Source organism: Notolepis coatsorum (assembly GCF_963971535.1).
Source record: "Notolepis coatsorum genome assembly, chromosome: 4".
Lineage (NCBI taxonomy): Eukaryota > Metazoa > Chordata > Actinopteri > Aulopiformes > Paralepididae > Notolepis > Notolepis coatsorum.
In genome coordinates this window covers 52,219,835-52,244,925 of record NC_140168.1, presented here as the reverse complement: position 1 = coordinate 52,244,925, position 25,091 = coordinate 52,219,835, and the positions used below count along the sequence as shown (strand labels likewise).

General features: G+C 42.7%; 1 protein-coding gene across 3 annotated transcripts; it reads right to left on the bottom strand.

The window, feature by feature from the left end:
- Positions 1-3,092: 3,092 nt before the first annotated feature.
- LOC311226947 (putative C-mannosyltransferase DPY19L4) lies at positions 3,093-24,836 on the bottom strand. Of its 3 annotated transcripts, none has more exons than XM_084312413.1 (19): positions 24,473-24,836; positions 23,926-24,138; positions 20,203-20,327; positions 19,808-19,898; positions 18,325-18,446; positions 18,052-18,197; positions 13,798-13,921; positions 13,291-13,425; positions 12,318-12,449; positions 11,084-11,185; positions 10,713-10,786; positions 10,256-10,414; positions 8,664-8,783; positions 8,409-8,529; positions 7,018-7,074; positions 6,699-6,781; positions 6,182-6,314; positions 4,971-5,129; positions 3,093-4,372 (listed from the first exon to the last, which is right to left on the bottom strand). In XM_084312413.1, exons 1-19 carry the CDS (start codon positions 24,561-24,563, stop codon positions 4,208-4,210), a joined length of 2,352 nt encoding a protein of 783 aa, XP_084168539.1. In that variant the 5' UTR covers positions 24,564-24,836; the 3' UTR covers positions 3,093-4,207. The 3 variants fall into 3 exon arrangements, with proteins under 3 accessions (XP_084168539.1, XP_084168540.1, XP_084168541.1); XM_084312414.1 differs by having other exon boundaries at positions 23,926-24,120; XM_084312415.1 differs by having other exon boundaries at positions 23,926-24,114.
- Between the last annotated feature and the right edge of the window lie 255 nt (positions 24,837-25,091).

The window sequence follows — 25,091 nt, the reverse complement described above, 5'->3', positions numbered from 1 at the left end:
ACTGCAACTCGAAACTGGCCCCTGTAAATGTCCGAACACAACCCCCGCCAATGTACAGTAAATTACCAAGTATGGTCTTGTCAATAATCCAATGTACAGTGTTGTTTGTACAGTTGTACAGTGTCCCCCACCCACCCCTCCTACCCACCCACCCCCCCCCCACCCACCCAACCACCTCCAATGTACAGTCCCCACCCACCCCTCCTACCCAACCCCCCCCCCCCCCCCCCAACCACCTCCAATGTACAGTCCCACCCCCACCTACCCAATCCAATGTACAGTTTCTACGCCTAATGTATATACTCTTTTCTTTCTGGACTCTTTTTGTATCACAAATACAGTACTGTAATTGCAAATCTGGTATGTCATAAATGTATAGATGTAGCAGTACTGTCTATCTGTATGTCATGTATGTCATATATGTTACGATGAATTGGAAATGGGGGACCCTGGTGTAAACAAGACGAAAGTCTTTCTCTGGTCTGCATCCCCTTAACAATTGTATGTATTGAGCTGTACTGCACTGTACCCATTCTGCAATCTGTTAATAAAGTTTTCATTCATTCATTCATTCATTACAAAGTCTTTCTCTGGTCTGCATCCCCTTAACAATTGTGTGTATTGAGCCTACTGTATTGTACCCATTCTGCAATATGTTAATAATGTTTTCAATCAATCTATCAATCTGTATGAATACTTTTTACATGTACATTTTTTGTATTGTACATTAGAATAATAATACAAAGAAATATATAACTTCTGTGGGTGGTGAGGTTGAATCTTGCATATTCTACTACAATTGTTTTGAAAATAATTGTATACTGCCAATATTTTGAAATTATATGAGGTCATATAGCTGTGGTTGAGATGCAAAGAAGTATAATTTATGTAATTCTGATGGTTAAACAGCCTCACTTTGAAAATAATGTAAGTCTGACATGGAAAGAGGTTGAATTTAATAATGAATCCACCCAAAAGGCACACAATTATCAATACAGTATATAGTCTTGCTTGCTTAAAGGTAGAATATGTAATGTTGTCAGACCTTTAGGCAAATATGTCAACATGGTATTGTGCTTTGTTTAGTTTTTGTCTGATGTGTGGATTGGATTTCAGTGGGCATAGGGGAGCGGTTGCTATACTGCTGGCCACACCTCAAGCTCCAAAAAAAAAAAAAAGGTAAACCAATACCAAGCAAGGCCCTTTTGCCTTGAGTTCACTTTTTGACAGCATTGCAGATTCTACCTTTTATGTGGCCAGTTCTACAAAGAGCTTTCCATTCGAAAAAATGGGTTTCAGGCTATGGAGGAAATACAGTTAATGCAGATGTACTTGCATTTGTATAGAGACTAGATGGAATATTATTTTGTGCATAATCTCACACATCCAAAGACCCTGAACAGATTTGCACATATTCATTTAGTTTGACAGTTATTTAAAGTAAATGAGTTTGAATATGGCTGGTGAGCCAAGGTAGGTATTGCTATTTTTTCACCTACATCATTTCATGATGCTGTAATTAACACAAGGATTCAGTGTCCCCAATGACATCACTGGTGGCCATATTCAAACGAACTTACTCTGCCAAACTAAATTAACGTGTACAAAACAGTTTTTCGTTTTTGGATGCGTGATATTTTTTTTTATCTACTTTTTCTCCCGATTTTCTATTTTTCTCCCTTCCCCAATTTCGTATTATCCAATTCTACCCCTCCCCTGTCTCGAACGTTGTTAGGCCATGCCTCCCACAGGTCGGCTGCAATGTGGACGAAGCCTTGCATCACGTGTCCCCTCCGCGTCTATTCGAAAGGCAAGCGGTTCATGCGTGGCTCAGGGGTAGAGCGGGTTGTCCAATGATCCAAGGGTTGGTGGTTCGAATCCCGCTCAAGCCCATGTCCATCCCACTGCCGTTGTGTCCTTGGGCAAGACACTTAACCTACTTGCCTCGTATGAATGTGTATGCATGTGAATGAATGTTGGTGGTGGTCGGAGGGGCCGTAGGCGATGATTATTCGCCACGCTTCCGTGAGTCTGCCTCAGGGCAGCTCTGGCTGCAATTGTAGCTTACCACCACCGGTATGACTGTGTATGAACGAATAATGGACTCTGTGAAGCGCTCTGGGTCAGTGAAGAGCGCTATATAAATCCAAGTCATTATTATTATTATTATTATGCTTCCGCATTCGCGTTTTGCGCTGATTGGCCACTGCTGTTTCTGGTCGCACCAATTGTGTGACGGCAAGTTCTTTCGCCGGTTAGGCTTAGGCGACTCTTTCGAAGTTGGTTAAGATTAGAGTTTGTCTTACAGCATGGCGATAGAACGCCAGCCCTGATTCCAAACTCTAACCTTAACCAACTTCGAAAGAGTCGCCTAAGCTTAACCAGTGATAAACTAGGCGTTAGGTAGTTTGCTCGAGGCGGAAATGGGCACGTCACGTGATTGGGCGCACGTCACATGACCAGAAACGTCAGTGGCCAATCAGATTCGCAAAACGCATGAACCGGTTGCCTTTCGAATAGACGCGTCCCCTCCGGTACTCGAGGAGGCAGCCGTCGCATCTTTTCACCTGCACAGCGCAATCTCTCAATGGCGGGGGTCTGCGTGGGAGGGACACGCCGCCCCCGTCGCTTCCTGATTCTACTGTGCAGGCGCACCAACCGACCTGTAGGAGTCGCTGTCCACAACATCCGATCCCCACCCACCAGCTTCCCACCCCCTAATACTGCCAATTGTATTAGTATGAACGACCAGCCAAGCTGGTAGCAACGCCGAGAGCTGGGCTCGAACACAGCATCTCCTGCATTAGTGGCGAGCGCCTTGCCCACTGCGCCACTTAGCCGCCTCCTGGATGTGTGATATTAAATCAGCATTGTTTTTTGTAGTGAAGGTTTTCGCAGAATTCTATAACTTCAGCCACGGTGACAATCATCAAAATTCTAATCTCATGCGAGAACATACAACATGAAACATGAAAGAGTTAAATGACCCATAGCTAAATGAATTGCCATCAAACCCAAAGGGTAGTGGCACTTCAGAAAAAACAGCAAGTCAGAACAAGTAATAAAATAAACTCGACACACAAGAGCAAAACAACTGTAGATTTCATATCTTTGTATTTACTGTATCAACTCGTACATCTCTTCTTGCATCAGTAATTCTATACGTATAGCCTAACGTTTCTAACATGGCAGTTTCCAGAGAGGCAGTCAGGCTGGCGGGGAACAAACCCACCAGTGTGGAACCAAAGGTTTTGCATGAGGAATACAACGTTACACCTTCGGGAAATGCGAGTGGATATTTCAGGTAACAGACCAAAAGGCATAGAGATGAACGTTTTTACGAGAGGGAGACGAGAGCAACATGATAAAAAGGAGTAGCGTCAGATCCCGCCTTCACTACCCTTTTTAAGGCTTAGCAGGGTCGAGCTACGCTCATCCTTATTGGCCCGATCCCTTCTTAACGGTGACACACATCACACACGCCAAGGCAACGTACATACAACCAACCATCTCGTCCACAAACTAAACCAAAAGCATACAGCAAGCAGCAGACTTAAAACAAACAGGGTACATATAAACACATGCACTGCATGAGTACGTCTTTTCTTTTTTCTTTAAAGGGAAATACATGATGATTTTAAAAAAGAAAACTCTTTTTTCTTTTACACGGATGTCTCTTTGCATCACAGTAATGGACCTATCTCAAGCCCTGCCCTCTTTTCTTGATCCTTCAATCATGACTGTTGCTTCCCTCAACTAATTTCGTTAGGCAACAACTGTGATTGGAGAAGCAAAGTTTGTCAGCGGGAAGCAACAGCTGTGATTGGAGGATGAAGAAAAGAGGGCAGGGCTTGAGATGAGTCAATTCATGTTTGAGAAAGCAATGCAAAATACAGTGATTGACATGGGATATTTGACCTTCGCGAACACCTATCTGTACATTATGGATAAAGAATGTCTTGATACAATAACAACATGAAGCCCGATAACAGCGCCTTCCTTCATTGATCACCGTATAAAGTGTTCTCATCTGCAACGGCCCCCCGACTCAAGAGCTTCACTTTCCCCCGAACCAGAACGTTGTCGACGGTAACAGAACCTCTTCTGAGCACCGATTGCAGGCGGGAGGAAGTGTTAACTGCATCGTGGCGGTGGCGCAGGCGAGTGACGGGACCGGTCCCGGCTCAGGGGGGGGGGGGGGGGGGGGTCAGTACTGGAAGGAGATGACTGAGTTGACCTTGTAGACGTGATAGGAGCGGTTCCAGAAGACCCTGGTGAAGTAGTTGGTGTAGGGAGAGTAGTTCATCTTTATCTCGTGGCAGAACCGCCCGTGCTTGGAGAAAGAGTAGATCTCCCCTTTGTTATAAACCACCTGCATGGGAGAAGAAGGTAGCAGGGATGAGGTTTACTGAACGCACAGAGAGGAAAATGGTATCCATCTTCTTGTCTCTCTCTGGAAAAGACGGTAAGCTAATTTCCAAACATTTTGGCGTGTTCCTTTAAGGCAATATACAGAGCACATTCATCTAGGAACTGTACTATGTTTGCATAACAGCTCTCATATGGGTTTAATAGTGTTCAGGAAATGAGAAACATGCCATGGTTTCACACATTTATCTGCAGAGGCCTGTATATTAAAAAAAAAAATCCCAAATGGATAAAATGAAAGCTTTTAAAACTATAAAAGAAAAAGTCCACAATAAACTCCAATGTGTTTCAGCGTTTGCTGTTCCTCAGGGAGTATGAGCAAACACAGTCCTTGACAAACATTTTTGTATTAGTCTATGTATTATTATTACTATTATTATTATTATTATTATTATTATTATTATTATTATTATTATTATTATTATTATTATTATTATTATTATTATTATCATTTGCAGGGTCTGGCCTGTGAGAGTTGGAATTGGATCGCATGTGGCCCGTGACCTAAAACGAGTCAGACGGCCGCTTTAAGGACCACTCACGTGTCCATTTGAGATGTCCAGCAAGTCTTTGATCCTGCAGCCCTTGTTGCGATTCTGTTCGTTGCAAAGTGCCTCTTCGATAATCACGTAGTTCGTCTTGTGAGAGGTCAGGATCTTATAGACATCCTCAGCGGATCTCATTCCATACACCTGGTAGGTCTGTTGAAGAGGAAAGGAAAAGAGACGGGGATTAACTGTCGTCTTTCAGATGGAATCTTCGATGCAGCAGACATAAAAGGACAGTGTCTCTCTGCACTGCAATACAACTAAATCAAAAAGGAAGAAAATGCCTCATCATCCTAACATTCAATTTCCTTGATAGGAGACTATAGCCCCTAACATGCAATGTGAGAAAACGCTAAAACTACCAACCCACAGGAATATTGCTTCATCTAACAGTTGTGAATAACAATTTTTATTTAACCTTTATTTAGCCAGATAAAACATTAAGAACAGGTTTCTTATTTACAATGTCGATCTGGTCCAAGAGGCCACAACAGGAGTACAAATATACATATACATACATACATACATACATACATACATACATACATACATACATACATACATACATACATACATACATACATACATACATACATACATATATATGTACACCAATAACAAAATAAAAACAGTTAAGAATCCTACACATAAGCAAATAAACAAACAAACACATGCCTATATACAAAATAAATAAACAGGGGAGGATTAGAACAAAAGGCTGCCCACCTAAGCTTGTCTTAACTAATCATTGTGAGTTATGCATGTCAATTTGATAGTATTTTTCATTGCGTGCGTCTATTCGATCCACGCTGCGTCTCCCATCTATCCGACTCAGGAACACAACATCACAGCATTCTGTCTAAACGCACAGACTTATATCGTCTTGCTAGGTTCAGTGTGGACAACTCAAAGCCGTCAGAAAAAGATAATCCATATTGTGGTATAATGCCGCAAAGTCTGTGTAAAAAGGGCTTTTAACAGAAGGAAGGGTCATCACGTCACCGTGCGCATGAACACACATTGGCACACATTGGAAACTCTTTGGCCGGCATTGAGTTGAATGGGTTCAGCCATATCCTCGTGTATGGGCTGACATTTAAACAGGCTATTACCTCGGATGTCAGAATCATCTGCAATTGTTAACTAGCCAACGTTTTCCTTCTTTTATAGTCTCCTTGGATGGGATGAGGTACTCAAGTACTCACATCCTCACTCCTCCTCAGCAGGTGGATGTCCGAGTACAGCGGCAGACTGGTCACAGTCCAGCCTGAACACAGCTTCACGGTTCCCAACAGCTGGGGACTGCCGGCAAACACGGCCGCCATCGGAGCCTGGGTCCTTAGAGGAACAGGAAGAGAGAAAAAGAAGGGGGGGGGGGGGGTGTAGAGAAGAGAAAAGTTGAGATAGAGTTAAATGTTACCTGCCACTGACATTTAGCCTTAAATCAGCACTATGGAAGACTGGCACCTTGTGGCTATTAGATGTAACTGCACCTTGTTTCAAAAACATGGCAGATAAGCGAAAACGGCAACAAAAAAAATATATATACATTTCATCACAGAAGGGAACTTTTTACATTTTATGCAGGAGGGTCTTCTCTAGTTCAGCCCAACTCAACGACCCATGGATTTATGACTTTTTAATGAAATCAGTAGGATCGAGTTACTGTGATTTCTATTCTTAAGTACTGCGAGGTATCTCCATGAAAGACCTAAGACTTACCTTATCCAGTTCATTAGTTCCACTGTGTCTGGGTCATAGAACTCCTGCATCTCTGAAAGCTCTGCTATGACGCGAGGAAAGTACTGCAACACACAGATGAAAGACGGTAAGGCTGTGTTTTCACCAAAGAGACCAAAAGTCATCCGTTTTCTCAAAATAAATTGGACCCATCTCGAGCCCCACCCTCTTTTCTGGATCCTCCAATCATGACTGTTGCTTGTAGAGGCTCGAGATAGGTAAATCGGAAGGCTAACATAAAGTCTGGTTGATTAAAGTGTATGAGATATGGTAACATCTGTGAGCACTTCCATGACCTTACCTCTCTCCACAAACTGAAACCAATGATGGTAGGAACCGCTGTGCTCAATATCAAAGCCTGCAGAGAGAAACGGAAGTAATGCTTAATGGATGAGGAGGAAGACCTTGACTGGTCCCATATTTTACATTGCTGCTGCAGTCGGAATTATATTACTATGATTTATGATGCTTTACTGAAGAACTAAGTCTTAGCACAGAACCTTCACTTGGGAATGAATTATGCAATCAGGAAATTTATTATTTGCATTATTGTTCTTTCAAAAAAAGGTAAAGCAGCCAACAATTTGAATAGTTGATAAAATATTTCTGTTGATGATATTGCCATCATTTTCTATAAAATATCCCAGGCCTGGAAAGCACAATTCTCACAGGAGTCATATTACAGTGAGTTATGTTGAGTCATTTTCTGAGGCAGTTTTATAAAGAAGAGTAAACAGCCATGCTGCTAATGAAACTTGTGCTTCAACTTAATGATTCTAAAAAGGAACACGCCAACATTATGGAAAATAACGTTGTGGTAGCAGACACAGACCACTAGCCTAGCTGGTGGCCAAAAACCACCTGTCCCAGAGTTTTAATCTAGGCTAGCAGTCCATAACCGCTTCCATTCATTTGTGCTGTGCTAGGCTAGCTTGCAGCCAGATAGCTTTCTACTCCTAATATCAATGAAGGAAGGCGTTGTTATCGGGCTTCATGTTATCGTATCAGGACATTCTTTATTCATAACGTGCATGCAAAGGTCAAATATGCCATGTCAATCACTGTATGCCATGTGTTTCTCTCTGAACGCAGAGAGAGGAAATTGGTAATTATCTTCTTTTTTCCTTCTATAATTTTTCTCCCATCCCCCAATTTAGTCGTTATGCAAATTCCCTTCCTGGTCGTTGCGCACATTGCCCCACTGTCGGCCTGGGGAGGGTGTAGAACTACCAGATGCCTCCTCCGATACATGTGGAGTCGTCAGCCGCTTCTTTTCACCTGACAGCGAGGAGTTTCACTGGGAGAACGTAACGCGTACAGAGGTTCACACCATCTCTCCCAGATCCCCTCCCTGCTGAACAGGCGCCCCGACCGACCAGTAGGAGTTGCTGTTTGCAACAACCAGGACTCATAGCCCACCGGCTTCCCACTCGTGAACACTGCCAATTGTGTTAGTAGGAACGACTGACCAAGCCGGAGGTACCGCTGACAGCTGGATTGGAACCGGTGGTAGGAGACGGTCAGCATAGTGAAAGTGTGTAATGGAAAGCTGGCCCAGCTATAGCTAGATGGGGAAATCGAATGGCTGTGAATGTGTTAATGGATTAAGGGATGAATGTTAGTGATAAGTCGTTTAGCTGGGGACTAGGGACTGAGCGGATACAACAGAGGTGAATACATGAGGTCTCTCACCAGGACCACAGGGTGGATGGACTTGAGTCTCAGCCACTTGAATACAGTCATCCAGAGGTCTGGAGAACACACGCCAAACGCTGTGAACATACAGACGTACGGAGTCCATAAATACTTCATCCTGCACAAGAGAACAAACGGCATCAATCAAACATTGTGTCACAACCGAATGAGAACAATCAAATGATCATGTGCCCACTGTACATTATGATGTGTACACTTGGCGCTAGTCTGTAACTATAACGATAAACATACCCCTCGAAAACCATAGCTAGTGCTCCAAACAGCAAAGTATGGAAAACATGATAGATGACCTCGGGCTGCTCGCCTATTCGTCCATCTTCGAGCTTGAGGTCGGTTTTCATTGGTTGGCCACTGTCAAAGAGGGAAAACACATTCATCATCATGGTTTCCATTGGTTGGCCATTGTCAAAGAGGGAAAACATATTCATCATCATGGTTTCCATTGGTTGGCCATTGTCAAAGAGGGAAAACCACATTCATCATCATGGTTTCCATTGGTTGGCCATTGTCAAAGAGGGAAAACATATTCATCATCATGGTTTTCATTGGTTGGCCATTGTCAAAGAGGGAAAACACATTCATTGTCATAAAAAGTAGCTTCAAACTACAGTGTTTTATGACCATCTAATGGGGAAAACTCGGGTTTTAAAGTGTGCGAGTCAATATTAGTATTGTTATTACCTGCATTGCTTTTACCCTTTTTCTTATTCTCTGCATTGCTTTTATTCTGTCAATTTTATGCTCATTTTATGTCTATTTTTCTGCTGTGAAGCACCTTGGGCTGCAAATCTGGTATGAAAGGTGGTATACAAATAACATTTCTTCTTCTTATTCCTTAATTCCTTTTTGAAAAGCTTGCAATGGGTCACTACATTATGAAAATGTGGCCCCTTGAAAGAAATTCCTAACCAGCTCACAAGAGCTGTCCCACTGAAGAATGAACCTTGTGCATGCACTCTTTATGTGTAAAAAGTACCATGTGGTACTACTACACACGGGAAGAAGAAGAAGAAGAAGAAGAAGAAGAAGAAGAAGAAGAAGAAAAACAAGACAACAAAGAAGAAGAAGAAGAAGAAGAAGAAGAAGAAGAAGAAGAAGAAGAAGAAGAAGAAGAAGAAGAAGAAGAAGAAGAAGAAGAAGAAGAAGAAGAAGAAGAAGAAGAAGAAGAAGAAGAAGAAGAAGAAGAAGAAGAAGAAGAAGAAGAAGAAGAAGAAGGATGACATAAAAAAAATAAAAGTCAATGTATTAGCTGAAATCCTAAGGAACACACACTTCTATAATCAGTTAGGCCTACTGTATTAGTTAATTCTAGGTGGCTTTTTCTAACTCCGGAGTAATGAAAGAGCTGTGGTCAGTCTGGTAACTTTGCTCTAGAGGTTCGTCCCTCTGTCCCCAGCGTAGGCTATAGTGGACGTGTTGGATAGTTATTTGACAATTCTGCCTCGTGTCTGTTCACATTTGGAAATTACCTTGTTGCTGAAGTGACTATGAAAGGAAATATTAACATCATGGCTCGACGTTGTGCACTAAGATCACAACTATCCGTGGCTGCATAGTTCGCTTTTGCTATAAATAACAACATTAAGGCTTTGATTATGAGTTTGCCTTGTCAGTATCTAAATGCAGAGGTTGTTTTGTGTAACGCTAAATACTTGCCTTCCCAGATCCGCTAGTAACAGACCGCTATCCAGATTTATCGCAAAATGTATCGCTCGCATGAGCCTCGCGGTGCGCAGTTCTCATACACAGTCGCCGTTTATGACAAACAAAACTAAATCTATACAACCTCTAATGTACAAGGCGTGTTGACTCCAGCCTCTAACCTGAGTCTCCTGTAGATGGTCTGCATGGTGGACACCAGACAGACGCTCAGGACCAGGAAGTAGAAGGGGAACACAGAGGCTTGGGTCAGCCGCAGAAACAGGTCCTGACCCGGGGTCTGGAAACTCTCCTGGCACGCCAGCAGGTTGGTGACAAAGTCACTGAGAGTGAGAGAGTGAGAGAGAGAGAGAGAGAGAGAGAGAGAGAGAGAGAGTGAGAGAGTGAGAGAGTGTGAGAGAGAGAGAGAGAGAGAGAGAGAGAGAGAGAGGAGGAACACAACAGTGTTAGATATGACTGCTGCTGGTCACTGCTGAAGAACACACAGACCGACACAATCTGTAGAGATAAAAAGCCACGGCGACATTATCTTTGTCGTGTTTCAACTGTACGTGGACAGCAAATACTTGTACATGCAATGATAAGTCGCTCTAAAACTAAACATGTGATGTTGCCACTTACGTTGTTGTGTTCAGTCCAAATTTCACTTCGAGGAACTTCAATATGAAGTCACTTTCGCTGACTGGTATAATTTTCTGTAAATCAATAAGCATAATTAATGCTTAGTTGTGGATAAGCAAAGTGAGGTCATCTGCTTCATGCTGTCATTTGGTCAACAAGGTTATAGGGCTCCATTGCCTGCAAGATATAAATCCTTCCACCAGACAAGCACAGTTTCAAAAGACACAGGACGAGGATATAATGACATTTGCCAACAGGAAGCAGCTCAAAGAGACAGCAGACCACCGACCATTATCCCTATTTATTTAACTGACAACTGCCCACGGACACGTTATTGGAAACGGTCGCCTCAGTGTGTTTCAGGTTTTTACCTTGACTACATAACTGAAGGAGATTCCTGTGGTAAAGACCAGGTAGAAATGCAGGAAGAGCTTCATCAGTCTGGCCACCAGGGGGCCCTTCTTCATGTTTTGCTGAAACACAAAGATGGAGATGGTGCTATGGTGAAGGCTGAGAAGTGGCTAGAAAACGATTCTCGTTCCCACCTCGGCGAATTACACAATTTTCACTCTGGGTGAAAGTTCGATTGGTGTAGATTTGAACAAAAAGTTCTCCATTGACAAAATAGCCCATTTTGCGCAATCATTTTAGTAAAGTCGGGACTAGATCTTTCGTCGCAAACGGATATTTGGTCACCACAGAGTTTTATCTGACGCAATTGGTGCGAGTTCGGTCACGTATCTTGCGCTCGACCAATAGCAGCTCTCCTTGTTGAAAATTGTGTAATTCGCCGAGGTGGGAACGGGATGAAAACGATACAGCCTTCACCATACGGCCTATTAGGACAGCTGAAGCATAACGGTTGTCCTTGGAGAAAAAAACATAACCAACTGTTTAACTTTTAAGGAAATTCTTCAATTCTTCTCAAAAACAGGGTCTGGTGGTGACACATAGTATGTTTTATTGTATGGATTCCCTTTCCAATAGTGTGAAACTCCAAATGTGTCTGGGGGGTCAACGTGACTGAAAACGATAGAGCGATCTGTATGTTAGACTAGCAAAAATGAAAAAAGGTATTCAGACTGTGAGAGAATACTGGAGGACAGGAGCAAGGGGCTACAAGTAAACACATGGTGTTTTGTTTCCTGCGTGTGTGTGTGTGTGTGTGTGTGTGTGTGTGTGTGTGTGTGTGTGTGTGTGTGTGTGTGTGTGTGTGTGTGTGTGTGTGTGTGTGTGTGTGTGTGTGTGTGTGTGTGTGTGTGTGTGTGTGTGTGTGTGTGTGTGTGTGTGTGTGTGTGTGTGTGTGTGTGTGTGTGTGTGTGTGTGTGTGTGTGTGTGTGTGTGTGTGTGTGTGTGTGTGTGTGTGTGTGTGTGTGTGTGTGTGTGTGTGTGTGTGTGTGTGTGTGTGTGTGTGTGTGTGTGTGTGTGTGTGTGTGTGTGTGTGTGTGTGTGTGTGTGTGTGTGTGTGTGTGTGTGTGTGTGTGTGTGTGTGTGTGTGTGTGTGTGTGTGTGTGTGTGTGTGTGTGTGTGTGTGTGTGTGTGTGTGTGTGTGTGTGTGTGTGTGTGTGTGTGAGAGAGAGAGAGAGAGAGAGAAGCTAAGTGTACCTGGAAGTACCTCGCCAGCACTGAGCTGATGATGAGGCTGAGCAGAGGGGAGCTGAGCAGAGTGGGATTCTGGAACTGGAACACGTAGGCCAGGAACAGGGAGCTCAGATACACCTTGTGAATGTCAGCCATCTGTCAATACAAGAGATATGAGTGTGAGAGAGCGAGCGAGCGAGTGAGTGGCCCTTTTCACCAAGAAATCCCGTCCTAATGCCGCAATGGAGAACCCTTTCCCTCCAATCTGGCAGCATTAGGTTGTTCACACTGAACCTAGCAAAGACGGTATAAGCCCGGGGGCCGACTCCAGTTGTAATTTTCAAGGGCAATGGCAATATATACCTAGTCTTTTGAGGAAACCTTTCTCTTTTTTTTTTTTTAAACTTTGGCCATTCCCCTGGCTCTTTTATGTGTTTATCACATTTATTCTGGTCAAGGATGACCGACAGAAACAGGCTGAAAGGGTTCAGATGGGGGGGAAGACACTCTGGAAAAGGCATGGCTGCAGTCCGGGATTCGAACTCGCTAAACCCCAGATCCGTGACGAGCACGGTTGTCCACGGCGCCGAAATAGCGCTCGCGGTACGTGGTGAGCTACTGGAGCTCCCCTTTGAGGAAACCTTTCAAGTGACAACTGATAGCTAGACAAAGCAATATTCCCGCGGGTTGGTAGTTACTCATCGGGAGAAGTTGGGGTTAAGTGTCTTGATCAAGAACATTTCAACTCGCTGCTGGGAGGAGCCGGAATCGAACCAGGAACCATCCGATTACCAGACGACCACTCCACCTCCAGAGCCGCTGTCGCCCCCAACACAACACTTCCTCCTAGTGGCTGAATTTTAAATAATTGAAAATGATTTCAATTACCTTTTCAAAAACAATACATGTAAAAAGAAATTAACAACTAAGTTAAGTCGAATTCGAGAGTCTGAGAACGGGACGAGTCTCTAGACAGAGCGGTGTATTCTGGGGTTACCTTGCGAGGCGGCACCAGGTCAAGAGAGTGGAGCAGGAACAGGGCCAGGCCTTGGATGAACAGCACATAGTGGCTGTGTTCCCACACCAACAGAAAGATGAAGGTGGTGGCACTCATGGTGAGGTAACAAAGCATCTGGAAACAAAGCGACAAACTCAATAAAACAACGGAAACAAAGGGACATATCGGACACACATTTAACCCTTTCACTACCACACTACCAAAGGGTTAACCCTTTCACTGTGACAATACAGAGGGTTAACCCTTTCACAGCCACACGGCAAAGGGTTAACCATTTCACTACCACACTACCAAAGGGTTAACACTTTCACTGCGACAATACAGACGGTTAACCGTCTGTAGTGTGGTAGTGAAAGGGTTAACCTTCTGTAGTGTGGTAGTGAAAGGGTTAACCTTCTGTAGTGTGGTAGTGAAAGGATTAAATGGATTAGAATGGTAGCTCTGTAGGAAGTGCTTCAGGTGAGAGGAAGTAAAAGAGAGCGTCACCTCGGTGGCAGAGCTGATGTCGTTGCTCAGGAACCCCGTTAAGGCCGCCACCTGGCAGGAGAAGTAAGGCAGGGCCCAGTTGTCCCTCAGAGGAATGGCATAGTCCACGTTGGTTGTGTCTGGTCTGGGGACACAAAGGGTGCATATATGTATATGTTTTATATGTGTATTTTTGTGATGATGAATTGTATTTTATGTAGGCCTATTTTATGTATGTTATATATGATAACCTTTTTTATCCCTTTGGGTTGATGCCTTTCTTAACATCTTGGCCGGGGGACTTGCTAAATCTGGCGTATTTACATTTATTGTTGATTAATATGCACCGTCCCTTTTGCAAATAAACTTAAACTAAACTAAACCTTATTTATCAAGTTATGGTACCCAATTGTATCCTGTATGATACAGTTGTGTGGTCCTCTCTGACTTGCATTGGTATCTGTTTCTGTATAAAGTAGGGATGTCCGATATTATCGGCCTACCGATATTATCGGCCGATATCGGCATTAAAATGTGATATCGGAAAATATCGGTATCGGTTTAAATTTTTTTTTTTTTACTACATTTCTATAACCTTTATTTACCCAGCCAAGCAAGTAAGAACAAATTCAGATTTTATTTATTGTCAAAAGTATGCATAATGTTGTGTTAATTCCACAACAAGAGATATGTAATGTTAATTCCTGAAATTATTCCGTTTTTGGGGGGGGGGGGGGGGGGACCCTGCATATATCGGTATCGGTTGATATCGGTATCGGAAATTAAGAGTTGGACAATATCGGTATATCGGTAAAAAAGCCAATATCGAGCATCCCTAGTATAAAGCCATTATTGGTGATCTCCCACCCTACATTGCTGGATTTGAACTCTGGACCTTAACATACTCGCTCTGGTGATTGGCTTAAGCTTAAGATCCCCAGAGTTTGTACTGAATTAGGAAAATCTGCTTTTAGCTTCTGTGCCCCCGACACATGGAATGTTTTGCAAAGCACTTTAAAACACAATATTTTAGTATCCATTGGTCAATTTAAATCCATAATAGCCAACCATTTCACCTCAGTCTGTAGTCGTCTTAATGTTTAATTGATTGACCTTTCCGTTTCTATATTGTTTTTGTATTATGTACTGTACCTCTCAACATCATTGTAAATGAATGATCTTTCGAGATTAAATAAAGATTGAATGGATATTTAATCTGACACTAAAATAAAGAGCATTACGAGTCCATTGGAACAGACCGCAATACACCAGTGCTGTTTATGAATGGCTGACAAAATGTTTAAGCTCCTAATCCCTCCTGCTATAATTAAAACAAACCTGTGAAAAGTTGTGATCTGATAAAAGACTTATTTCCACTGTTGTCAAGAGTGTCAGCCAAGTGTCAGCTAACATGTTAGCTTGACACCATTAACTACCATTGTAAACATTAGAAAGCTCCACCGCTCATACTGCTTGGCCAGGATGGCTGGAGTGATGCTCTGAATAAACAAACTAAAATTCTGAAAGCACACGACCGATCCGGTTTGGGCCAGAGGGCGCTCTGGAAGTAGGCGTTATGAGAAGGAAAATTCCCCATGAAAAGAACACGGAAAAGGAGGTCAACGGGGCTAACACAAAAAAGAAAAAGTGCGTCCTTGAGTTTTGAAATAAGGAAATATTTGCATGCTTAGGATCGGTGTGCAAGTTGGGGGGGGGGGGGGGGGGGGGTCAGTGTCCGTTAACCGTGGAATTTCTTTCTTTATTGAGACAGTAAGGAGGCCGAGAGGGAGACAAGACCAAGGGAGACACAGGAGAAAAAAGTGTCGGGCAGGATTGAATGCAAGGTCAGCAGCTGTCTTTTCACCACTAAACACAATCTCTTAGCACTTTTAGACACACAATAGATACACATGTAGGCAAAAAACTAAACTTCACATTCACTATGAAATCTAGTAATCTACAAAGAAAGTCTTCACTCCTACAATCTGGAACTGAAAGGTTCCAGACAATCCTTCTTCTCTGACATTATCAACAAAAACATCAATGATGCTCACACTCTATTTGCCACTGTTGGGCTGACTAACCCCACGCTACAAATAGCCCCTGATCTGCTTCCACTGTCAAATGATCTGCTACCCACTGTCAAATGATCTGCTACCCACTGTCAAATGATCTGCTACCCACTGTCAAATGATCTGCTACCCACTGTCAAATGATCTGCTACCCACTGTCAAATTATCTGCTACCCACTGTCAAATGATCTGCTACCCACTGTCAAATGATCTGCTACCCACTGTCAAATGATCTGCAGTGCTACCCACTGTCAAATGATCTGCTACCCACTGTCAAATGATCTGGTACCCACTGTCAAATGATCTGCTACCCAATGTCAAATGCAATGAATTTGCGTCCTTTTGAATATATATATATATTATTTTTACAAACTATCAGAAGCTCCACATTAAGAAAAAAATATGGCTTCAATGCATCTGCAGGAAAGTAGCTCAATAAACATGACCCAGTTTAATGTCATTGACCACAAAAATGCTGCTGCTAGAGTTTTAACAAGGACTAGGAAAACTGAGCACATCACACCAGTCGTCAAATCACTGCATTGGCTACCAGTGTGTCATAGAATATACTTTAAAATACTATTACTAGTCTATAAATCATTTAACGGGTCAGTTCCTAAATCCATATCCGTGTTGCTTCTATACTATGAACCCGCTAGACCTCTTAGGTCATCAGGCACGGGTTTGCTAACTGTTCCTAGGACCAGAACAAAACATGGCGAAGCCGCATTCTGCTACTCTGCCACACATAGCTGGAATAAACTGCCAGAAGATCTTAGATCTGCCCAAACTCTGCCTATTTTTAAGAATAGGCTAAAGACCCTTATGTTTGTTTCGGCTTTTAACTGCTGCTAAACCACTGCAGTGCACTCTTTTTGGCACTTTACTTGAGGAGATAAAGGCGTGGATGAGTCACAATTTCTACAACTAAACAGCGCCAAAACAGAAGCCATTTTAATCAGCACCCCACACCAAATCAAATCATCCCCAATAACCAGCATCACCTTTTCCAGCCAGAACCTCCCCCTCTCACCTGTAATAACTAACCTGGGCATAAAAATGGACCGCCACCTGACCTTTGACTCCCACATTAAGCACCTGTGCAAAACCTCATTCTTCCACCTTAGAAACATAGCAAGACTCCGTCCCACACTCACCCTGCCAGATGCGGAAAAGCTCGTTCACACCTTTGTCTCCTCAAGGCTTGACTACTGCAACGCACTGCTCATCGGGATCACTAGCAAGAGCATCCAGAAGCTCCAACACATTCAGAACTGTGGTGCTAGGATCCTGATGAGAGTGCGGAAATATGATCACATCACCCATACTCCATTCCCTACACTGGCTCCCTGTCTCCTCCAGGATTGAATACAAGGTCTCCCTCCTCACCCATCAGTGCATCCACAGCAACGCCCCCTACTATCTAAAGGAGCTCATCGCTCCCCCGAACTCCACCCGCTCCCTCCGCTCTGGACACTCAAACACACTCCAACCCATACACAGGACACACCTTTGCACCATGGGTGACCGGGCCTTCTGCTCAGCTGCTCCTCGGCTGTGGAATGCCCTCCCCGACCATCTGAGAGCACCACAGTCCGTTGAGGTTTTTAAAAGGGGCCTAAAAACATTTATTTTTAACAAGGCATTTGCCTGAATTATTCTTTTACTTTTACTTCTATTCATTTTATTATTATATATTTTTTTATGTTGTTCCATTTCATTGGTTGTTTTATTCATTTGAATTGTTTTTATTCATTTAACTTTTTATCTTTATCTCCTGTAGCACTTAGAGATTTTCACAAATATAAAGTGCTGTACAAATTGAATTTATTATTATTATTATTATTATTATTATTATTATTATTATTATTATTATTATTATTATTATTATTATTATTATTATTATTATTATTATTATTACTGCACCTTTTTAGTTGTTTATTTTAATGCACTGAAAATCTATTCATGAGAATGTACCGCTTTTATACTGTACCCTTCTGTGTTCCTTCATTTTATATATATTTTAATTCCAGCTATTGATCATCATTTTTTTTGTATGCTGTGCCTTCTCCTTTTTATAGTTTTTTGTGTACAGCACTTTGGATTACCTCCGTGTATGAGATGTTCTTTATAAATAAAATTTGACCGGACTAGATTTTATAAACCTGAGCTGTGGTTAATGTCGGGGCAGGACTCCACTCACCTATTAATGACATACCAGGCCACAGCCAGCATGCCTGCCACCCAGGTGCCGCTCATGATCCAGCTGGACACAAAGAGGGCCGTGACGTAGACCGCCTGGAGCCCAAACACCGCTCCGATGTAGAAGTATATCGGCTCTATGAAATCCTGAAGGGAAAAGGACAGAGATGATGTCCTTCATACGGTCTAAGACAATCCAAAATTATTAGTGGAAACAAACAACTCTCTTAATTCCCTTATTATAAGACATGACTCACTGACTGAATGGACTAACCTGGCTTCCAGTGACTCTGTATAAGAAGCTGGTGATCAGCTCTGGATACAGAGAGAGCCGCTCCACTACATTGATGCTCTGACCAGACACAGTCCTGTTGTCTATGGTCAGCTCATAAAGCCCTGGCCAGACAAGACACAGAACAAAGTGGATAAAATGAGACGGGATATTCAATCTCACGTTCAAGGTGCACTACACAGTTAGGGGAGAGAAATGTGTTTAAATTTTCAGAGAGCCTTAATTTTAAGTTCACAAAACATATTTACTGCAATTAGTAATTAATTATTAGAATAGAGTAGACGTCCATTGGCACAGTGAACCAAATGTGTGCCTAAATGTCTATGAATAGTAAATGTTGTAACAGTGAAATACTAACTTTTCCAGTAGTTTAAAACAGTGTTCCCAGGGGGCTTTCAGTTTAAAAGCCTCTCCCAAAATCACAGTGCCCCTTCGATATCTAAAGATTGGGTATCAAGAGTCCGATAGCCATTTAGTCGTTAACCCTTTGGAGGCCAAACCCGAGATAAGTCGGGTTAACTCGCCATGCGCTGGGCCGCCAAGACCAGAGATATCTCGGGTTTTAAATCGATATTTCTTTTATTAGCTATATTAATTTTTCATCCATCCAGCCTGACGTTATCATTGGGAATGGGTCTGAGCTCGCAAAGGGCAAATACCGGCGCCTAACGTTTCCGGATGGTATTGCATATCATTGGAATCCCTCTGGCTGGGGCTATGCATCGATCTAAGTAGTCCGGTCAAGGTTTTACTTCTCGGGCATGCAGTATCGTTATAACAGATGGACTGGGGACACTCGGAGCAGCGTGGATTATGTGTTTTGGATATATAACGTTGGATCAATAAACGCGATCAATATTTGGAATGGCGATCAGGAATTGGATTCATCTTTTTGCACTACATCAGATGTGAGGTAAGGACTTTATGTTATGAATCTTGGGTTAATCCGATGTTCCTTTCACCGCCATCGGAGCATGTGTGTGTGTGTGAGGTTCGCGCAGAGTCGACCAAAGTACGGAGAAGCGATTTTTCAGACCCCGCTTCTGTTCGCGCATGATGACACAACACATAATATTGATAATCTAGCGTTTATTTGAAAACTATTCATAAATCAAGCGACAAATGGCACGATTTCTAACTAAATACATTGAAGCTCGATTTGCTGGAGTTTATTGAGATGAGACAGAACGCTCTAGAAATATATTCATATTCATCATGGTATAAAACGGAAATGTATGTATGAATTATCTGTTTCGTGCATGTTGACTGGAAGCAACTCACTGACGATCAACGTGTTATTTAGATCTATTGCTATTATATTTGATATATTTTAAGCACTCGCAAGTAAGTCCTATCCTACATTGGATAAAGAACTGGCGCTGAGGGCCATCAGCGCCCTCTGCTGTTTGGCCGCCAATGAGTTAAGGAGAAGTCAAAACAAACAAACAAATAAATAAAGGATTACCCCGTTCAAAAGAGGGAGCTGTCAGCATGTGTTTGTAGTAGTAATAATAGATCCCACTGCCACCCTGGAAGGTGATTTCACGCTCCAGCTCCTAAGACACAAAGAATTTGAATTTAGCACAGTCTAATGAGTCTATGTTAAAGGAACACGTCATCAAAAACACCTCTCCCAGAGTTTTAAGCTAGGTTAGTATTTGCTTCCATTAATTTGTGCAAAGCTAAACTAGCTTGCAGCTGGATAGCTTTCTACTGAACGCACAGAGAGGACATTTGTATCGGTCTTCTTCTCTGATGCATTTCCCATAATGTTGGCGTGTTCCTTTAGGCATCTGACCTCAATGGAGGGTAATAACAGGGGGGTACAGGCTGAGTGTCAATGACAGGGAGGCAGCCCACCTGTCTACTTGAAAACCAGAACTTCCTGTCATGGTAGGTGGAAAGGTAGACTGCGTAGAGCATGCCGCACGCCACCGCCGCCAGGCAGCCTAGGAACAGCTTCACCAGCCGCTGCAGAATACCCGCTGAGGAGGAGGAAGATTAGAATCAGAAACAGTTTGATGACTCGTTAACCACAGCACAACATGTATGTCTCTGTGGCAAATGGTGTGAAGAAAACTCAAAAAGACAAACAACGTTGCACAGAATGACCGACAGGACCTTACGCACAGTGCACAGGGACAGCACCACGAACAGAGTAAACTATACTCTCTATTACAGACCGACATGAGCACAGGACTGTGGACAAGACAAGTTACCAGGGGTCATGTTTCAATTCCTCTACCGAGATCAAATGCAATGAAAATAACTGCTATGTATAGGGCCATCTCACAGTGGAATAGGTTGCCATATATGGCTGCAACTAATGACTATTTTGGTAGTCGACTAATCTGTCGATAATTTTTTCGATTAGTCGACTAATCGAAAAACAATTATATAAAAAAAAAAAAAAAAATATATATATATATATTTTTTTTTTGCACTACCTATCTTTGTGAAAGTGGCTTCTCAGCTCTGGTCCAGCTGAAGACAGAGCAGAGGAACAGATTGGACATTGAGCATGACCTCAGAGTTGCTTTGAGACTCTTGTCAGGACCAAACAACATCCCCAGTTATCCCATTAGTTCCCCCAAACTTACTGTCGGTCTGTTATGTTATGCTAAGAAGTCTTCAGCTGGCTGGACCAGAGCTGAGAAGCCACTTTCACAAAGATAGGTAGTGCAAAAAAAATCAAATTATAATACTTTTTTTAATGACTAATCGACGCAACAATTCCTCGTCGACGATTTTTTTATAATCAACATCGTCGATTATGTCGACTAATCATTGCAGCCCTATCATATGAAATTACTCAAGCAACAAGCAAAGAAAGCTTTAAAAAGCAATTAAAGAGGTTACTTTTGAGTACAGGCACAATGCTTGATATAACATTTTATTATTTTACTAGTCATTTTGTAATATTTTGGTATAATGCTAATGTAATGAGTTGGGTTAGATGGGTGTTGGGGTGGGGGGATTATCTTTGATTATGTTATGTATATTGTTTCGTATGTTTGTTATTGTTGGTATTATTTTTTATTATAATAATAATACATTTTATTTGGAGGCGCCTTTCAAAACACCCAAGGTCACCTTACAGGGCATAAGAACAGAACAAGCAAGATTAAAACAATGATCTTGGCAAAAGTGTCTGTTGTGAAGGGCCAGATTAAACTGAATATATATATATGTATCGTTTGATATACTTTGTATATTATTTATATATATACACGGAATATCCCTTTACCTGCGTTCAGACCAGAGTAATATTCGCTCTCCTATTAGACAGCGCCCCCAGGCGCCAGCACGCAAGCCCCCAACGGCAAGTTCAAAGACAACTGCAGGCATGTCAGAACATGCCCAGAGTCAGCGTAGTAATACGAGACAAGGACTGAGGTTGGGACTAGATATTCACTTAAGTATATATATTGGCGCAGGTGTAAACAGCAGTAGCTTACCCACCTTCACCACGAGTCAACGTGCAGTGAAGTGAGCAACCTTGCGTCTAAATAGAGCATTGAGAACCGCGTGCGAATAGAATGTTAAAGTGTCAGAGTTTAATGAAGTAACGTTGAGTTCGACTTAATCTAATGTGAAGTAAATAGTCTATCATTTATTGTATATCGTGCGGCCACAGTTCTTCCGTGTGTAGCATTACCCATCGGTTCGTCGTGTCTTTAGCTAGTGCACTTAACCAGGCTGTGTGGCCTAAATACGTCGCCCACACCCGAGGAGTCCTAGGCGGAGAACCGTTGGACATGTACACAGGAGAATCGGCGTCTGCGATTGCAGAACCATTCCTGGTTGGATTATATTGCTTTGGGACGTGACTACCGGAGAAGAGCATCGTTGATTTCCACTATCGTTTGGGATTTAACCTCGTGAGGATTACCACTCGGGCCTGCCTCGTGGACGGGGCTGGCTAGCTGTCATCAATGCTGTCGAGCATTTTGGATTACAACTATTGCTTTTGCTGCTGATCAAGGGAGTTTACAAGAACCGACTCCTGTACCTGGAGTCTCTTTATTCCCCATTGAATCAGACGGAGTACCCGAACATTCCTCTACCCTCCAGGCCTTACACCCCGGAGGGAACCCATTGTCTCCAGTTGGTACCAGTGTTGCCCTATATAATTGCTACTATACAACAGGTGGCGTCAGCTTAGACCCATCGTAGGATTCCTGCTATTCTTAGTGACTTATGCTCTTGACTGACTTTACGTATATTCTTCGCCATACAAGCGCGACCCTAATTCTCATTCTGTAACCTAACGTTGCCTAATAATAATAAATTACCCTCCAATAGTATTTCTGTGTCAATGCCGTGTTCTTGTGGGTGTTCACCATCTATATTTGATGTACTGTCTGGCCAGTAATTAAAGTACATAACTAGCAGTGGTTTAATCTATCACAATCTTTAATACAGTCAGGGTTTTGTAACCCCTCAGTTACAGTGTCAGTGGAATTAGAAACAAGACAAACAATGTAAACGTATGAAATATAAAACAGTGGCACACAGGGTGCAGTTATAGTGAGTATGCCCAGTAAGCAAGGCAGTTAAAAGACAAGGTTAAGAAAAGAATAAGATAAACAACAAGTAGTATAAAAAACAGTGAAGTTAAAATAACAGACAAACAAACATCAGGGGGTATTGGGCAGTGATGGAGGTTATAGTGAAAATGCGAGTTTGAACAAATGGGTTTTCAATTGTGATCTGAATGATGAGAGTGAGTCTGACTGTCGGATGTGTGGGGGCAGGGAGTTCCAGAGTCTGGGAGCCGAGCAGCTGAACGCTCGGGCACCCATGGTACTGAGGCGTGAGCTGGGGATGGATAAGAGTCCAGTAGAGGATGAGCGGAGGGTGCGGGAGGGGGTGTAATCTTGGAGGAGGTCAGTGATGTAGGTGGGGGCTAGATTGTGGAGGGCTTTGAAGGTGAGTAAGAGGTTTTTGAAATCAATCCGGTAGTGCACAGGGAGCCAGTGTAGTTGAATGAGGACGGGGGTGATGTGGTGGGATGTGACAAATGAATGGACCAGGGTTTCTGTATTTGATTGGGACAGGGATGGGCGGAGTCTGGAGATATTACGGAGGTGAAAGGAGGCAGACCGGGTGGTGTATTTGATGTGTGGCGCAAATGAGAGGGAACCGTCCAGAATGACACAGAGGCTTTTGACTTGTGGGGAGAAGGGTACAGGGAAGCCGTCGATGTTGATGTTTGGAACTGGGGTGTTTTGTGATTTGGTGAGTGTGGATTATGTTATGTTGTTTGTTTGTATTTATTGTTTTGTGTGGACCCCAGGAAGAGTAGCTGTTGCCATTTGTAACAGCTAATGGGGATCCAAATCAACTTAAACGTATTACTGTGTTCATCAGTTGTTAACCAAGCAAGGTGTGACAACACAACATGGTGGTGGAATGCAGTGTAATAGACTAGTGTACCAGTACCACTAAGTAATTATAGGATCATGTTTTGTTTCATGATATAAGTTCACAGATGACAGTGTCTAACTGTGGACTGGTGTTTTGACACAGTGCTCTGTCAAACAACACACTATAAGAAAGGATTCCCTCTTGTACACTTACTGCCAGACGAGCTCTTGGGTTTCTTGACACACGATGGCTTGTGCTTGTTGTTTACTTCCTCCTCTTTGACTTGAACCTCCTCTTCTTTAACTCCAGCATCCTCCTTCTGCTTCTTGTCATCCTCTGCCTTGGCTCCGGGGACAACTCCCACATCTTCTTTGATTACCTCCAATGGACTGTCATTCAGATCTGCCCCTTGGGGAACAACAATTACTAGGGAGTTTATTATGGAGTTATGTGCATTGTGCATATGAAGCACATTAAGTCAAAACAACGTTCAGCTGGTAAAGTTTGTAGACGTATGTAACGTGGTACTTTATAGCTTACAATACCACTTCACTTAGCTGGTTGATTGAAAACGTTATTAACAGATTGCAGAATGGGTACAGTACAGTACAGCTCAATACATACAATTGTTAAGGGGATGCAGACCAGAGAAAGACTTTCGTCTTGTTTACATCAGGGCCCCCCATATTCATAAGTTAACATATATGACATACACATACATAGCTAGCTAGTTAGCTAACGGCTGGCTAACACAACTTACGTGTAGTCTGCGAGTTATGTTGACATTGCAGATCTTGTCCGCCTTCATCTCCAGCCGGCGTCTCTGTTTTTCGACATCTTAACTCAGTCATGTCTAGAAGAGACTGAATTATTAAACCCTAGACAATCGCGTGACGGGTTTAAATAGCAGCATGCTAGCTTGCCGACTAGCTAGGTAGCTACTGCGTTAGATAACATTACCTTGAAGTGAGAAAGCGAAGTGAAAGCTATCTCAGTCTATAAAGTTCGCGTTTGACAGCTAACCCTCGGCGAGCTGGGTGTCAAGTGTGGAGCGATAGTTGGCCAAATGTCAACGACTTGTTGTTGTGTGACTGTGGCGACGATGGTCCGTGTAGGTGTTGATGGTTCCAATGCGGAAGTTGCGAATTGGAAGAAGACAGAGAAGAAGAAGCGGTGGAGGACTGGTCTGTTTGGACTTTGATTGATTGATTGATTGATTGATTGATTGATTGATTGATTGATTGATTGATTGATTGATTGATTGATTGATTGATTGAATTGATTGATTGAAAAGTTTATTAACAGATTGCAGAATGGGTACAGTACAGTACAGCTCAGTACATACAATTGTTAAGGGGATGCAGACCAGAGAAAGACTT

Bases quoted from the DNA above. Each gene is read 5' to 3' on its own strand.
- LOC311226947 (XM_084312413.1), bottom strand. From the start codon at position 24,563: ATGACTGAGTTAAGATGTCGAAAAACAGAGACGCCGGCTGGAGATGAA. The intron at 6,315-6,698 runs GTAAGTCTTAGG...TGTTCCTCTAAG, and splicing joins GAACTAATGAACTGGATAAG to GACCCAGGCTCCGATGGCGG. The intron at 5,130-6,181 runs GTGAGTACTTGA...CCTCTTCAACAG, and splicing joins TGCTGAGGAGGAGTGAGGAT to ACCTACCAGGTGTATGGAAT.